General features: G+C 43.4%; 1 protein-coding gene across 5 annotated transcripts in view; it reads left to right on the top strand.

The window, feature by feature from the left end:
• The window catches only part of LOC141760236 (actin-binding protein WASF3), a 140657-nt gene extending 123285 nt beyond the window's left edge, over positions 1-17372 (top strand). For all 5 annotated transcript variants that reach the window (XM_074622872.1, XM_074622876.1, XM_074622875.1 and 2 more), the window contains 3 exons: positions 3836-4135; positions 9274-9683; positions 11910-17372. In XM_074622872.1, the coding sequence (XP_074478973.1) occupies positions 3836-4135; positions 9274-9683; positions 11910-12067 (868 nt within the window). In that variant the 3' untranslated portion in view covers positions 12068-17372. The remainder of the gene's footprint in view (positions 1-3835; positions 4136-9273; positions 9684-11909) is intronic.
• The last annotated feature ends 348 nt before the right edge of the window (positions 17373-17720 follow it).

The raw sequence follows: 17720 nt of genomic DNA, 5'->3' as shown, positions 1-17720 counted from the left end.
TAAAGGGGAGACTCGTGGGTACCCATAGAACCCATTTACATTCATATATCTGGAGGTCAGAAGTCAAGGGACCCCTTGGAAAATGGACATGACAATTTTTCCTCGCCAACATTTAGCGCAGGTTTGGAGCGTTATTTAGCCTCCTCCATGACAAGCTAGTATGACATGGTTGGTACCGATGGATTCATCAGGTTTATTCTAGTTTCACATGATACCAGTATCTTCACTCCGCTACAACCTTCGAAACATCGATTGCGTTAATGCGTTAAAGAAATTAGTGGCGTTAAAACTAATTTGCGTTAACGTGTCACATAAACTTTCACAGCCCTAATTATAACCAATATTTTGTTTTAAAACCTCCATGAAGCTCCCCCATTTATTTTCAAAACCTGCTAGCTTTCCTTTAGTAATATATGTCAGTTTTTCCATAGACACACATGCGGATAAATCTGTCATATTTTGATTCATACTTGGTTTGTTCACATTCCATTCTGTAGCTATTGATCTTTTAGCTTGTAAGGGACACAAGTCTATTGGTGCACGCTCTTCTTCGTGATAAAATCACCTGGGTAAATACCCAGGATGCACAACTTTACATTTGTTTCTACATTTTACCATTATGCACAAATTTATAAGAATTCTGTGTTCACTTTCAGTTTCTTTCTTTAACTGTAGACTATCAGATTGTATTCATGTGTTATTTGGATACAGTTGAGTAAATAAGGCGTTTTAGGGCGGACAGGACGAGGGAGAGCAGTAAGAGGAAAGGAGGTGGGCTGGCAGTGTTTGTGAATGATAGATGATGTAACTCTGAGCACATCACTATTAAGGAACAACTCTGCAGCAAGGACATTGAGCTGCTGGCCGTTGGCATGAGGCCCTACTATCTGCCGCGGGAATGTTCGCATGTTATCGTGATAGGGGCGTATATTCCCCTCTCTTCTAACGCTGATACGGCCCGTGATGTCCTTCTCTCTGCCACAAGCAGGCTGCAGACACAGCACCCACAGGCCCTCCTTCTTATCTCTGGGTACTTTAATCATGCCTCTCCATCCTCCACTCTGCCCACATTCACACAGTATGTCACATGCTGCACCAGAGACAATAAAACACTGGACTTATTTTATACCAACACCAAGGAGGCATACACCTCATCACCCCTCCCTCCCCTGGGAAAATCTGACCACAACCTGGTTCATCTACTGCCTGAGTACAAGCCTCTGGTACACAGACAACCAGTTGTCTCCCGCACAGTGAGGAGATGGTCCGACGAGGCTGATGAGGCTCTGAAGGACTGTTTAGACACAACTGTGTGGGAGGAACTTTGTGACTCTCATGGGGAGGACATAGACAGTCTCACTGACTGCATCACAGACTATATCAACTTTTGTGTGGAAAACACCGTACCCATCAGGACTGGAAGGTGTTTTTCCAACAATAAACCCTGGATCAATCCTGATATAAAGGCTCTCCTCAAGGACAAGAAGAGGGCCTTTAAGTCAGGAAACAAGGAGGAACTGAAGACTGTGCAAAAGGAGCTGAGGAGGAAGATCAGGGAGGGGTGTAAAACAGCTACAGGAGGAAGACGGAGGAACAGCTGCAGCAGAACAACATCAGCGGAGTCTGGAGAGGCCTGAAAACCATCTCTGGCCATAAGAAACCGGACTCCCAGGCTGTGGGACACCCCCCCCCCCCAACCCCCCCCTAGCCCAGTCCTCACTGCTGCAACCCCCCTCAACTTCAACCCCAGTACACTGCCCCTGCTCATCTTCCTCCAACACCGAGCTCTCTCTCACCTGGAGAAGCCTGGGAGCACTGTGAGAATCCTGTTCTTTGATTTCTCCAGTGCTTTCAACACCATACAGCCTGCACTTCTGGGGGACAAGCTGGAGAACACAGGAGTGGACCCTCACCTCACATCCTGGATACTGGACTACCTCACCAACCGTCCACAGTATGTGAGGACATGGGACTGTGTGTCCGACATGGTGGTCTGCAGTACGGGGACCTCACAGGGAACGGTCCTGGCTTCGTTCCTCTTCACCCTCTACACTGCAGACTCCACCCACAACTCACCTACCTGTCACCTGCACAAGTTCTCTGACCACTCTGCAATAGTCGGCCTCATCACAGATGGGGACGACAGGGAGTACAGAGAACTCACTCACGACTTTGTGGACTGGTGCCAGTGGAACCGCCTCCAGCTCAACACGGGGGAAACAAAAGAGCTGGTGGTGGAAGTCTGCAGACGCACACACTCCCCCCCGACACCGGTGAACATCCAGGGAATGGACATTGAGATGGTGACATCTTACAAGTACCTGAGTATTCACCTGAACAATAAACTGGACTGGACTGGACTGTCAATTCAACTGCACTTTACAGGAAAGGCCAGAGCAGACTCTACCTGCTCAGGAGACTGAGGTCTTTTGGAGGGCAGGGGGCTCTCATGAAGACCTTCTATGACATGCTGGTGGCAGCAGCATCTCGGCTGCAGACAGGAAGAGACGAGACAGAGTGATCAGGAAGGCCAGCTCTGTCCTGGGATGCCCCCTGGACCATGTGGAGGTGGTGGGAGAGAGGAGGATGATGGCTAAGCTGTCATCCATGATGGAGAACGACTCCCACCCCATGCAGGACACCATCTCAGCTCTGGAGAGCTCCTTCAGTGACAGGCTGCTCCACCCAAAGTGTGTGAAGGAGCGCCATCGCAGGTCCTTCCTTCCTGCAGCTGTCAGACTCCACAACCAGCACTGCTCCCAGTAGACCAAAAACCAGCACTGCTCCCAGTAGACCTCAACCAGCACTGCTCCCTGTAGACCAAAAACCAGCACTGCTCCCTGTAGACCAACCAGCACTGCTCCCAATAGACTACAACCAGCACTGCTCCCAGTAGACCACAACCAGCACTGCTCCCAATAGACTACAACCAGCACTGCTCCCAGTAGACCACAACCAGCACTGCTCCCAGTAGACCTCAACCAGCACTACTCCCAGTAGACCACAACCAGCACTGCTCCCAGTAGACCACAACCAGCACTGCTCCCAATAGACTACAACCAGCACTGCTCCCAGTAGACCACAACCAGCACTGCTACCAGTAGACCACAACCAGCACTGCTCCCAGTAGACCACAACCAGCACTACTCCCAGTAGACCACAACCAGCACTGCTCCCAATAGACTACAACCAGCACTGCTCCCAGTAGACCACAACCAGCACTGCTCCCAGTAGACCACAACCAGCACTGCTCCCAGTAGACCACAACCAGCACTACTCCCAGTAGACCACAACCAGCACTGCTCCCTGTAGACCACAACCAGCACTGCTCCCAGTAGACCACATACACATACACACCAGACAATAAGTGCACTTTACTGTACACCGACTGTGCAATATCAATACTACTCAGGTGTAATTCATACTGTGCAATATTTTCAGGTGGAATTTCATTTCACACTTGTGCAATTTTGTTAATAATCAATACTGTATATATTGTTCCTATTTTTATATTTCTTTCTATTTAAATTGTTCATATTTTGTTTCACTTTTGTTTTGCTAATTGTTTTACTGTGTTGTATCTTGCTTTTTGTTTCTACTGCTGCTTCCTGTTTCTGCACTATCCCCTTTGCTGCTGTACTCTGCAAATGTCCCCAGTGTGGCACTAATAAAGGAATATCTAATCTTATCTTAAATTACTAAAATAATAAATGAAGAATGTAACGAAATAGTGGAAAGCATAAAGACTGTTACTATAGTAACCAAGGAGAGCAACCTTTATTATAACGTGTTAAAAACATTTTAACCAACCACCCGCTCACGTTCCCTCCAACAGGTCAATGGCGTCCGACTCTTACCCAGCCAGCCCCAACCACCCCTCCACCCAGGCCCCGAGCGCCGTCCACCCCACCGACCACTCCAGGGACCACCTCAGCGCCGGAGCCCAGACTCAGTCACTGGATCGGGTCCTCAGGCCACCCAACCAGGCCCCGGGAGCCGGAGGCCCCGCACCAGCAGGGCGACATGCGGCCTCCCTGGGCAGAGCCCCATCAGGACACGGGGTCCAGGCTGGTGGAGATCCGACGGTTAACGGGCCGAGGCAGCAGTCGGTGAAGGAATACCGGGCCGGGCACGGGTAGGTTTTATTTCATGGTAATGTGAATGTATTTGTCTGTTTAGTTATTTGTGCACAAGTCTTACTATCTACTACCAATACACATGTTTTGTGTTGATTCTGGGTCAAATTTGCCTTTGAATGAACATAGGAACAGCCAATGTTTCAATGTTGTGGCATTATTAAAAGATGAACCTAAAATGTAAAAATAACTCAATGTCAAACAGTATTTCAGGTTTTCATCACTATCCCAGTATTTGTGTTAGTTTCACTTTTCTTAAATGTTATTTCTGTGTAGGGCTGCAGCTAACCATTATTTTCATTATTCATTAATCTACCGATTATTTTCTGGATTAATTGTTTGGTCTATAAAGTGTCAGAAAATAGTGAAACATTTCCATCCCAGTTTCTTAAAGTCCAAGTCCAAGTCTTTAAATATCTTGTTTTGTCAGTCCAAAAGCCAAATATATTCACTTTGATATGATATAAAACTATAAAATACTATAATACTTATAAAATAAGTATTTAAGAGGCTGGAAACAGCATTTTCTGTCATTTTTGCAAGACAAATTACTTTAACGATTAATAGATTAACAAAATAGTTGGCAATTATTTTTCTGTCTATTGACTAATCGATGAGTCGGCTAATCAATGCAGCTCTATTTCTGTGGCTAATAACTTTTAATCCTAGTCTATGAAGGTGTAGATTGGTGCTGGTGTAATGGAGCTCAGCAACAGTGCAGATCATATTACCCTGTCTCAAACTGTAGCTATTGCCTTTTCCCGGTCTGATAACTAAGTGAATAAGTGAAACATGATGTTTAAACTATAAAGGCCGAGCTAATGCCAACCAACTGCTGCTTTGAATGTTAAAATGGAATCGTCTCACCTTTTCAAAATGTCTCGTCATGACTTCTCCCAGACCTGACATTCATACAAACCACTGATGTGAAGTCTTCACTTCATTTCTTTATAAACTTGGCTTGCTGCTTTGCAAGAACAGACACATCAACAGTGAACAGAATAGAAATGAAATGACTAGACTGGCTCTGTGTGTCTAAAGCCATAGCTTGATATTTTTAAGGCCCTGACACACCAAGCCGACTGTCGGCCGTCGGACAGTTTGGGGTCGTCGGCCTAGTTTTGGCGGTGTGTCCTTCACCGTCAGCTCTAGTGTGCCCGTGTCGGAGGCTTTCCGGCCGATTCAGCATGTTGAATCGGTCGCGGATCCTGTCGGTGAGAGAAATCAATCTGATTGGCTGTTCAGCTTAAACGAATCAGTGCACGAGAAGAGAAACAGAAGTGAGGAAAGCAAGCCAACGAGTAAAGAAAAACACAGAAGGCTCTTCTCATTTTTCATCTTCATCTCATCTGGTCGTTCCAACACACGGATATTTTCACAGTGACATGAACATCTGGAATGAAGCTAAGTGGTGAGTGAGAGTGGTGTGAAAATGGTCGGCAGACACCGCTTTGTTTCATGTACGTATCATAACAACGGCTTGTATATCCACCGCCTTCGGTCTTCCTGTTTCCCTTTTTGAATGATGAATACAGACTACCGCCGCCTGCTGGTGTGGAGAGTTGTTTCCTCTCACACAGGCGCAGAACGTACGTGGTAGTTGGCTGTCGGCTGTCGTCTTTGCGGTCTTTGCGTCTTTGTTCGAGTACAACTTTTTGGCCAAGACAAAGGTGACGTGAGGCGGCACAATGGTCGGCCTCCATCGCTGCTAGTCCTCTGATGTCGGTTTGGTGTTTCTGGGCCTTTACACTGCTCACTACAGATTAAAACCCAGACTAGCTAGCATTTCTATCGACTGACGACTGTCTACCTACCTGCTGTTGTCAGTATACCATCGCTCGGATACTCCCGTATCTGTTCATCGTTGCCACCGTGAGGTATAAATCCAAAGCCGTTGTTGATTTGAACACTCTCTATGTTTGATGGCTTTCCTTGGTGCATCACGTCCATGACTAACGGTTAACAACAGGCTACTCTCCACGACTGGCATGATGTTGAATTATTCCTTCATCCAACTGATGAAATTCAACAACTAAACCACTCTATCATGCATATCAGTCATTAAACAACTTGGTCTCCTTTGCCGGCCCCGTTACATTCACAGAAGCTGTTTGTTCCCGGTCTGATCGGTCTGATCACGCCATCCCATTCCTCTGGTCTGACGTGCACACCGTTGCATCTCAGACACGTCATCAGAGCACTGTCGCTCTTCGGACTAGTAACACTGGAGTTTCCATGACAACACTACTCACTGAGCGGGATAGAAAACGTGGAGTGGATTTCAGTCTACTTCGGCCAATAAAGAGAGTCACTGCTCCATCTAAGATTAAAATTGAACTGTTTAATGCTCAATCCCTCACAAACAAATCTGGCCTCATACATGACCACATTCTGGATAAGTGTGTAGACGTGCTGTGCCTTACGGAACCCTGGCATCAACCAGATGTTTCCTCTGTTCTGAATGAGACATGTCCCCCTGCTGTTACCTCCAGAAAGCCTGCAGCACGGGTCATGGTGGCCGTCTGTCTGTCATCTACCGCAGTGATTTGGATTTGTCCCTTCTGCCCCTGCCTGAGTGGTCTTCTTTTGAATGCCTGGCATTTAAATGTAAGCCCCCTTTCCCCATGAAGACACTTCTCATCTACCGGCCACCCAAACCAAACCCGTCCTTCATTTCTGGGATGTATAACCTTTTCTCAGCATTTTATACAACCTCTGCCAATATTCTAGTACTTGGAGATTTGGACATCCATGTCACCTCCCCCTCCTGCCGTTTTGCAGCTGAATTTCTCCGATTACTGTACTGTTTAGATCTCAGACAACTTGTCGATGTCCCCACCCACACCAGGGGGACACTCTTGATCTAGTCATCACTGCCTCTGCTCCTCTCAGCAATCTTCTTGTGTACGCTCTGGGTGTGTCCGACCATCTCCATGGAGATGTCCTTTCTGTCCCCCCTCATCAAGCCCAAACGACAAATCTGCTTTAGAAAATTGAAAAACATCAACCCAGAAACCATGACAGCCGACCTCCAGCATCTCCTTTCTGCAAACTTTTCATCAGCCAATGACTCTGTGGATTTTTACAATAACACCCTGAGCAGCTCTCTGGATCATCAAAACTAGAACAGTCACCTTCTCCCGCTCAGCCCCCTTGTTCACCAGCCAGCTACGGAAAATGAAGGCAGCTGGGCGTACCCTTCGAGCGGCGTTACAAAGCTTGAGGTCTCACTGTTCACAAGCTAGCCTTCGGGAGCACCAAAAGGCCTACTCAAAGTCCCTTAGAGAGGTACGGCCACAGTTCTACTCAAACGTCATCAAAAACAGTCCTGGAAATTCTAAGCAGCTGTCTTCCACTATCAATCATCTTCTTAAACCACAAACTCCCTCACTCACAGAAACTAAAGAAGAGCACTGTAATAATCATGGCCTTCTTCAAAACAAAAATGTACTCAATCCGTTCTGTCCTCTCTGGTTCCTCCACCCTACCTGTCCTCTCTGGTTCCTCCACCCTACCTGTCCTCTCTGGTTCCTCCACCCTACCTGTCCTCTCTGGTTCCTCCACCCTACCTGTCCCGACTGCCTACACACAGTTTGAGATCTCCCAGCCTCTTAACTGCTTCCCAGAAATCTCACAGTAAGAGGTTGAGGATATCATCAGGAGGATGAAACCCTCTACCAGTGCCCTCGACCCCTTTCCTACAGCCCTGGTGAAAGCAAACATCTCTCCCATAAGTCCCCTGATCACCACTGTAATAAACCACTCCTTCCAGGCTGGCTATGTTCCATCTGCCCTTAAAACTGCCATAATCAGACCACTTCTCAAAAAACCCACCGTTGATCCAGAAGTTTTTGAGAATTGCAGGCCCATTTCCAATCTCCCATTCCTCTCCAAAGTATTGGAAAAAGTAGTTGCCGCCCACCTCCAGGACCACCTCAAATACAACAACCTTTTTGAAAAGTTTCAGTCTGGTTTCTGCTCTGCCCTCAGCACAGAAACAGCTCTGGTTAGAGTCACAAACGACCTACGGATAGCAGCTGATGCTGGCTCACCTTCCCTCCTCATTCTTCTGGATTTGTCTGCTGCTTTAGGCACTGTTGACCATGGCATACTCCTCAACCGCCATCACACCATTGGACTCACTGACACTGCCCTAAATTAGTTTCAGTCCTACCTCACCGACAGAACAGAATACATTTCCATTGGAAGTGCAAGGTCCCGGTCACACAATGTCACCTGCGGGGTCCCCCAGGGGTCAGTCTCTGACCCCATCCTTTTCATACTATACATGCTCCCCCTTGGCCATGTCATTAGTCGCTTTGATATCTCATTTCATTGCTACGCTGATGACACGCAACTCTACATGAAAACTGACACACGTTCCTCTACAGCTTTGCCATTGTCGTCATCTTCATCTGCCCAATCAATACTCATCACCTGCCTGTATGAGATAAAGGTGTGGATGAAACACAACTTTCTCCAACTGAACACTTCCAAAACTGAAGCAATTTTTGCTGGCACCCCACACCAGATCCAGTCATCCGCCATAGCCCAGCATTACCTTCTCCGGTCACGACATTCCCCTCTCCTCATCAGTCACCTACCTTGGTGTAAGATCTGACCCTCAACTCACCTTTGAAGCCCATATCAAACACCTCTGCAAGATCTCCTTTCATCTTCTCAGAAGTATTGCCAAACTCCGTTCTACACTCACCTTAAGTGATGCTGAAATCACCCCTCTAACCTCAACACGATCCCTCCGCTCTACAAACTCAAACCGCCTCCTCCCCCCACGGACTAAACTCAGCACCATGCGTGATCAGGCTTTCTGTTCCGCCGCCCCTCGTCTCTGGAACTCCCTCCCTGACCATCTCAGGGCACCGCAGACTACAGACAGGTTTAAAAAAGGACTTCAAACATTCCTTTTTAGCATAACATGACTTTTAACTAACCTTGCTGGTTGCTACTTTTATGCTCTTATTTTTATGATGTTACCTTTTTATCTGTTTTTTTATATTGATGCTTTTACCTGGAAGCACTTTGAGATTTGTTTCAAATGTAAAGAGTAATAAAATGTATTATTATTATTATTATTATAAATGATATTAATCATATACACTTTGTTCTCCCCGTCCAGCGGCCAGCCCTCCACCATCCCAGAGTACTATATCCCTCCCGCCCCTCCTCCTCCTCCCCCAACCATCCCCTCGGCCCAGACCGCCTTCGACTCCACCACAGCCCCGCCCTCCGCCTCCGCTGTGCCCCCCACCTCCTCCACCCTCTCCCGTCCCTACTCCCCTTCCCCTCCTCCTCCCCCGGCCAACTACGTGCCCTCCCCCTCCCACCCTCCTTCGGGTGCACCCCCGGCCGCCCCTCCTCCTCCGCCGCCCGGAGCCCCCGCAGGCCACCCTCATCTGTCACCACCACCGCACGCTGCCGTTGGACAGTCGGCTGTGGATGCAGCGCCCTCCGCCAGGAAGTCCACCATGCTGGGGATGATCCCGATGAGCGACGCACGCTCCGACCTGCTGGCCGCCATACGTAGAGGTAAGAGTGTAATTAAGTATGTTTTAAATAGGTCAATATTACGTTTATATTTAATACTATTTGTATTAAATACTTAGATAATTATTTTGAACAAGAAAACAATTAAATTATGAACTACCTATTACTCAAAAATATTTTAGGAATAGTAGGATAACAGAATTAAGTGATCAAAATGATATTAGATTATACCACATTGTCATATTTGAAACTGTACATTTAAATATATTCTTTATAAGTCTACATTCTTATTATGATAAAGGTATATATTCAGTGATGAAATTGGTTGCCCTCAAAAGCCTTCACAACTTTAACACCAAAGTTTTTGAATATGGAAATTTGTTTTTACTGAGTTAAAAGTGAATTTAACTTCCCTTTAAAGGTCCCATATCCTGCTCAATTTAAGGTTCATACTTGTATTTTGTGTTTCTACTAGAACATGTTTACATGCCGTAATGTAAAGAAAAACATTATTTTCCTCATACTATCTGAATTAATATGCCTGTATTCACCCTCTGTCTGAAACGCTCCGTTTTAGTGCATTTCAACGGAATTGCAACAGAATTGCGCTGCTAAGCAACAGTTTGGTTCCATGTTTACTTCCTGTAAGCTGATGTCATTCACATACATTGCAACAGAAAATAAACTGAGACACATTTAGAATGTTCACATTTAAAACTGTGTAATGGTCTATATTGGTGACATCAAAAATAGACAGAAATCCTGACGGCTTGTTTCAAACGAACAATTTCTGAAAACGATTTGTGTGTATTCCTCCAAGGATTGAGCATTTCGAAGGGAAGTTAAATTCACCTTAAAGGTCCCATATTGTAAAAAGTGAGATCTTCATGTCTTTTTTTATTATAAAGCAGGTTTAAGTGCTGTATAAATACTGTGAAAGTATTGAAACAAATGCTCAACAAACAATTTGTGTGTATTTCTCCAAGGATTGAGCATTTCGATACTTTCACAGTATTTATACAGCACTTAAACCTGCTTTATAATAAAAAAAGGCATGAAGATCTCACTTTTTACAATATGGGACCTTTAAAGGGAAGTTAAATTCACCTTAAAGGTCCCATATTGTAAAAAGTAATATAAAAGGCATGAAAATCTTACTTTTTACAATATGGGACCTTTAAGGTGAATTTAACTTCCCTTTAAAGGTCCCATATTGTAAAAAGTGAGATCTTCATGCCTTTTTTTATTATAAAGCAGGTTTAAGTGCTGTATAAATACTGTGAAAATATTGAAACAAATGCTCAATCCATGGAGAAATACACACAAATCGTTTTCGGAAATTGTGCGTTTAAAACAAGCCGTCAGGATTTCTGTCATTTTGTGATGTCACAAATATACAATATGTAGACCATTACACAGTTTTAAACATAAACATTCTAAATGTGTCCCAGGTAATTTCTGGTTGCAGTGTATGTGAATGACATCAGCTGACAGGAAGTAAACATGGATCCAAGCTGTTGCCTAGCAACGCAATTCCGTTGCAATTCCATTGAAATGCGCTAAAGCTGAGTGTTTGAGACGGAGGATGAATACAGGTACATTCAGGCAAACAGTATGAGGAAAATAATGTAAATGTATGAACCTGAAAATTACCATAATATGGGACCTTTAAGTCAAATGAATGCAGTAATAAAAGAATTAATGAAGTAACTAGGGCTGTCAAAGTTAACGTGATAACATGTTAACGCAAATTTGTTTTAACGCCACTAATTTCTTAATTGCATTAACGCAATTTGAGTTTTTTAACTTGTAGCGGGCTCAGTTTTAAAGCTAGAGTGAAGATAGAAAAGCTCAGGAATCCATCGGTACAAACTGCATAGCAGCTTGTCGATAAGGAGGTTAAATAACGCTCCAAATGAGGCGAGGAAAAACAGTCATCTTCAAAGGGGTTCCTTGACCTCTGACCTCCAGATATGTGAATGTAAATGGGTTCTATGGGTATCCACGAGTCTATATTTATTAATTGAACATACATTGTTTTGTATAGTTGGTATCTATGGTGATTTATCAGTCACGTGACGGTTCATAAGAAACCCAGAAACACCGCTCTGATGACACATAACACCTGACCACCGTTGTTGAGCTGTTGCCATGGACCCCAGAACTTCGAGTCACTCCCCTGCTCACTCCCTATCTCCCTCCCTCCCCCCATCCCCCCCCCCCCCCCCCCCCCCCCCCCCCCCCCCCTCCTGCCTTCATCCCCTCCAGGTATCCAGCTGAGGAAGGTGCAGGAGCAGCGGGAGCAGGAGGCCAAGAGGGAGCCCGTCGGCAACGACGTGGCCACCATCCTGTCGCGCCGCATCGCCGTGGAGTACAGCGAGTCCGACGACGACTCCGAGCTCGATGAGAACGAGTGGTCAGATTAAACATTTTGAAATAGAGTGAGACGAGGGCACGGTAGGAGTAGGGGGGGGGGGGGGGGGGACCTTGAGACACTGAGGTGGAAGTGAAGGGATTTGGTGAATGTTCACATTCTAACAGTTAAATTCAGTCATACATACATCCACACACATGCAGCCTCTCTGAACATTGAGCACTTCTACAGCAACAAGTTGATCATTTCAGCTTGCTCGGTTGCCCCTGACAACGCTTATTCTTGAACTGAAACCCTAGAGGTTTGTGCGTCTATCCACCCAGGGTGTATGATCAACACACACCATTTCAGCACCCTCCCCCCCGTCAGCTCATTTCTAACCACTAACACTCAGCTGTGAAAAACAAACCCTCCCGACATATTTGAGTGATAATTCTTATTAATATTGCAGGTTGAGAACCTGTAATAGCCGTAGTCAGGTGGGCCCCCAGTGAGTACGGGGGATAATGTGTTTACAAAGCACATGGTATAGCACAAGAACAAGTCATTATAGTGCAATCTGAACTTATCTGCCAAATGTTGAGAGAGAATTTATAAAAACAAGTCAGGAAAATCAGGGAAAAAATCCATTTACGAAAGATGTGCACTCTCCTTAAGAGACTACACTGTCATTGTGAGAGTTTGGTCACCTTATTAACCAACATGAGAATCAGCACCAAACTCCTCTTTGTGTAATGAACTGTGGCTGGTGTGCATGCTAACAGTTGAACATATAGCATGTAGCCAGAGCATCATTACCTAGCATGGTTTTAATGTCCTGCAGAGTTTTGTTCAAATATCAATCAAATCAGGGATGAAAACCAGTCTTTGGAGCTACTTAAGACTTTGTAGAGTTAGTAGACCTCCTGGATAAACAACTCAACTCAACTTTATGTATTTATTTAGCACCTTTTCATACAAACATGAAGCCCAAAGTAACAACAGAAATAGACAACAATAGATCGATTTTGTAAGACTGAAAAACTAAAACCCTAACAATAAAACAATACAATTTTGAAAATAAATGTCAATAAGATGAAATAAAATAAACACCATGGGTAAAAAATACAATCATTAAAACTTAAAAACTAAGGCCATAACATTACTCCAAATTAAAAGCCAGATTAAAAAGATAGGTCTTTAATTTCCTTTTAAAAAGCTGAAGTTTTATGTTTTAATTTATGACAGACTTAATGATTTAGATTCTTTTTTCCAGAAATTAATTTACAATTAGACACAGAATAAAAACCAATACCAAGTTTGGTTTGTTGAAATCTTCATATTTTGTATAATATTCTCCACAGCTGCTTAAAGGTCCAATCTGTATTTTTTGACCACGTTTACTTTGATGAAAAATCAAAAATGTGCGTGTTTCTCAACTGATTATAATTCAGAGGACTTGTTATGTAAATAAACCTTAGACTGCATTAGAAAACATTAATAATCGAGGTGTAATTGTTGTCTTTTCTTAGTCTGTTTCATAAAATACATATCATAGAAATCAATTAAGGCAATTTCCAATCTTGTGTTTTCAATTTTGATTAGCAATGCGTCTGTTTACAATATTGTTTGTGTCTTTAATGTCTTAATTTATTCCTTTATTTAAACAGGCAGTCTCATTGAGATCATTGTCAACAGAGACCTGTGCTCAAGGAAACATATTATTAAGAAAAATATATATAAAGATAAAACAGTTACAAGTAGCATTCAAAATGCTCAAGTGTAATATTTTAAAATCTTTAAAAGAAATGTAAGATTTAGTTTAAAAAGTCCCTGTGACCTGACGTTATAATAAGTGGACATGCACAGGTAGAGAAATGTGATGCTGGATCTCTTGTAATGTTTTTGTTAAAAACGATTAAAAGGCCAAACTCCCATAAAGTCAGTGTAGTCCGTGAACTCATACCTTTAACATAGTGAGATACAGTAGTTCTCCCATTGAGTAATAAATTGAACTGTGATGACAGAGGCCACCCGCCCACGTTTACGCTGGTTGGGGAAAACGAGCGCCACCAGCTTTGTTGAGTCATCATTCAGCCTCCGTATCACAGCATTGAACAATAAAGAGAGCGAGCGGGCTTATGCCATTATTTTTAAATTTGTGGTCTTTTGTAGTCATTCATAACATTTCAGCCTAACATTTCAGCCAGTGACTGTGTGCTGTGGTATTGGTCTTATATAAACGCTTCCACACTTCCACCAGAGCTGCACTCACAAAGTTTGTCATCCTGAGCCAGGGTCAAAGGTCACGTCCGCTCCTTCGTGTCAGCGACCCTGGACCAGCACTGCTGTCCGTGGAGGCTTTGTGAACGCAGCCCCCGGACTATAAATACATACATGTAAGAGACTTGCAACAGTAATATACAGTATATTATCTATCTCTTTTCCTAATCCTCAGTATGAGCTGATTGGACTGTAGTGTTTTTATAATGTGATTTTTCTTTTTCAAATGTGCTGCGGTGAGTTGTTCATTTTGGTTTATTTTAGGGTTTTCTACTCAAGGCCAGGATGGAGCTACCAGATCAAATTGTTTAACTTGTGTCAGAAAAGCCAGTTAAAGGATGATTCCAATTTAATTTGTATTTTTACCAGATACACCTGCTCTTAATCTAAAACGAGCCAAAGCACCGCCTAAATATCCCATTAAAAACGGATTCTAACAGCATTTAATGCTACATTTACCCATGTCTTAATACTAAATCTCTTAGTCTAAATGTTCTATCCAGAGCAACATTGATTTTTGAAGATTTTAAAGTTTAAAGTGTTGGTGCCACAAATTGGCAGCAAAGCATCCTGGGAAGTGTAGCGCTACTCATCAATTTGGTAGCACCATGGCGTACATTTTGCCTTGGTTGAATGGCACTACGAGACACAGTTGCCTCCTTTTTAATGTGAACGATTTTCACCGATATGTTTCATATTGGCAGTTTGTCCACTGATATTAACTGGAGGTCATTTAATCTCCTTGTGAAGATGATTGTGGGAACTCAATCCTTCTAAAAAGCTTGATTATAAAGTGAATTGTATCACTTAATCTCCAAAACTACATTTCAATGTGTAGTTACAACCTGCCTCACTTTGATATATCCACCTTATTCCTAGCCCCCACGATGCCTTGCGTGAATTATGTCCGTAACTTCCGGCGCGTCGTGTCACTGAATTGTTTTCCATGGTAACGCTACGCTCATCGTCTCTCCTAGAGCGATTGTATTAATGAATCTAGTAAAACATTTGATCACCACCTATTACAGCTCAAATGGGATCATGTGATCATAGCTCTGCCTTCTACTATGGAGGGATGGAGGACGACCTGAAGGAGTGGCCTCAGATAACCTACATTAGCATATCTAGCTACGTTATTGACTCCGTTGCTTCAGACAGTGAAGTGATGAACAATCTGAAAAGCTCTGAGGCAGATCAGGACTTCCACAGTAACAAGGTTTAGTTTTTTACACACAGATAACCATACTTAAACTATCTGTAGTCTAATGCTGCCCTGCACTCTGTGCCATAAACTGCCTTACATTTTAAACTGTACAGAAAATAGTGAAAGTAACTGTCTGTCATTAAAGCAACGCTACAATGCTGTGTCCTCCCTACACATGACATCATACCTGATGTCCTCCTGGCCCTGCTATCAGTCCTTTAAAGGACCCGACGTCTCTTCTCCGCGGCTTTTATAGCCCAACTAACGTACACTAACTATATTCTGTACACTAACCATGTTCTGTACAGATGACATTTTTCCGCCGATCGCTGAATAAATACTTCCAGATCGTGCATAACATTTATATGCATGTCATCCTCAGTTCCACCTCTTTCATTCCCGACAAAGCAAGACACCTCCATCTTTAGTTCCTGTGAGATTTCAGTCAGTTTGTGAGGTGCGCACCGTGCGCCCACAGCACCCGGAAGGTGTACATTTCAACTTAATTTATGCTTCTCACAGTACTGTAGTCTGTATGAAATGATTATTCTGCTATCACACATTGTTAAATATATTACCCTTTGTTGAATAAATGCTTCAAAATGGTCATTTTTAACATCAATGGTGCTCACTGACTGCTTGACACTGCAGCAGCAACTCTGTCAACACAGACACTGTTTGCACGTAATCCTGCGTCCAATATTGATGTTGCAGCAGCGTTGTGTAATAAAACATAAATCAAGTTAACGTTTATTACATCAACTGAATATTTTGACATTTAAAATTTGAATTAATCGCCGTTGAAATCATGTTATGCGCTCTGTACTGAACACCGTTAAGCTTAATGATCTTCCTACACAGGCGGAGGCGTTATATTACTTTTCTCCACTTTTCTCAAAAACTCTTGGTCCAAAAGACATCAGTCAAAGTGTAGACTGTCTAATGGATATTACCCCGGAGAATGAGACACAAACAAGCTTGTGTGGCTCTTAACAACAGAGGAGTGCTGCCTGGTGTGGCGCTAACGGGCGTAAAGTGTACGGAACACCGTACCACAGCTCTGCAATGACATTTTAGAAAATGCCAATGTACCGTTAGTTAATCTGTTAAAAATAAAGCAGGATTTTGTAAAATGAAGGTGAATTCCTTTCCAAAGAAGCGCCGTTGGTGGTTAGCCACTATGGTTAGCCTATGGGACTAACTAGCTTACTGCTACTTCCGCTACCTCACCGGAAGTTACGGACATAATCATTTCTACAGTAACACCCCTGAGAATAAGGTGGATAGGCACGGAAATGCTGTTGAAACAAGTTATATGTAACCATGAGGTCTATAAAATATCAGTTTTTCAACCAAGTTTGGTCCAATTTGAACGTGAACATCTAGATGTCTTTTGACCTTCAAATCGCCAAATCATTGACTATGTTTACATGCACAAAATATTCAATTTTTTGCACTTATTCTGAAAAAGACAATATTCCTACTAAGCTGTTTACATGGCTAATGAAAATGAATATTACACTAATATTCCCGTTTCCATGCAGCCGTGCATACTCAGATTAGTCTAACTGGTGGCGGACTTGTTCCTGTTTTTGCTTTAACATAATATTAATATAAGCCCAACATTTTCACCGCACCTTCTGGCGCCACAATAATACATTTTAAGGGTTACCTTTTTTGTCCGTTCCTATACACATTGCTAGGCTAATTTCTTAAAACATTATGTGTGTTTTTGTAAAGAGGAATAAAGGAGCCGATGAATGTTTTTTGAGTCAGATGAGGCGCTGGAAGTAGGGGCTCCGAGAAGCCGGCCATAAAATGCTCCATTTGGAATAATGCCTAATTTAGAATATCCAAACGGAATATACTGTTTACATGATCCATATCAAATTCTGAATATTGTCATATTCAGAATAACAGTGTAATATTAGTGTGCATGGAAACGTTGTCAGTGTTTACTGCAACCTAAACCAGGCAGAGAGCAGGTCTGTTAGATATTCTGAGACTAAGGGATATGGCTCAAAAGTAGTCCTTTTGTCATTGTATATAAATACCACACACTCTGTTGAAGAACACTGCAGAATAATGGATAAAAGACTGGATGATGGATTGATGGATGGATGGATGGATGGATGGATGGATGGATGGCTTGTCGATGGTTGTTCTCCCTGATGGTTTGGTATAGCATTTATGGATGTTATTATTGACGCAAAAAAAGCACAAAGACCTGAGCCAAATT

This window comes from Sebastes fasciatus, chromosome 22 (genome assembly GCF_043250625.1).
Source record: "Sebastes fasciatus isolate fSebFas1 chromosome 22, fSebFas1.pri, whole genome shotgun sequence".
Lineage (NCBI taxonomy): Eukaryota > Metazoa > Chordata > Actinopteri > Perciformes > Sebastidae > Sebastes > Sebastes fasciatus.
This window is presented reverse-complemented; position numbering and strand designations above follow the sequence as displayed.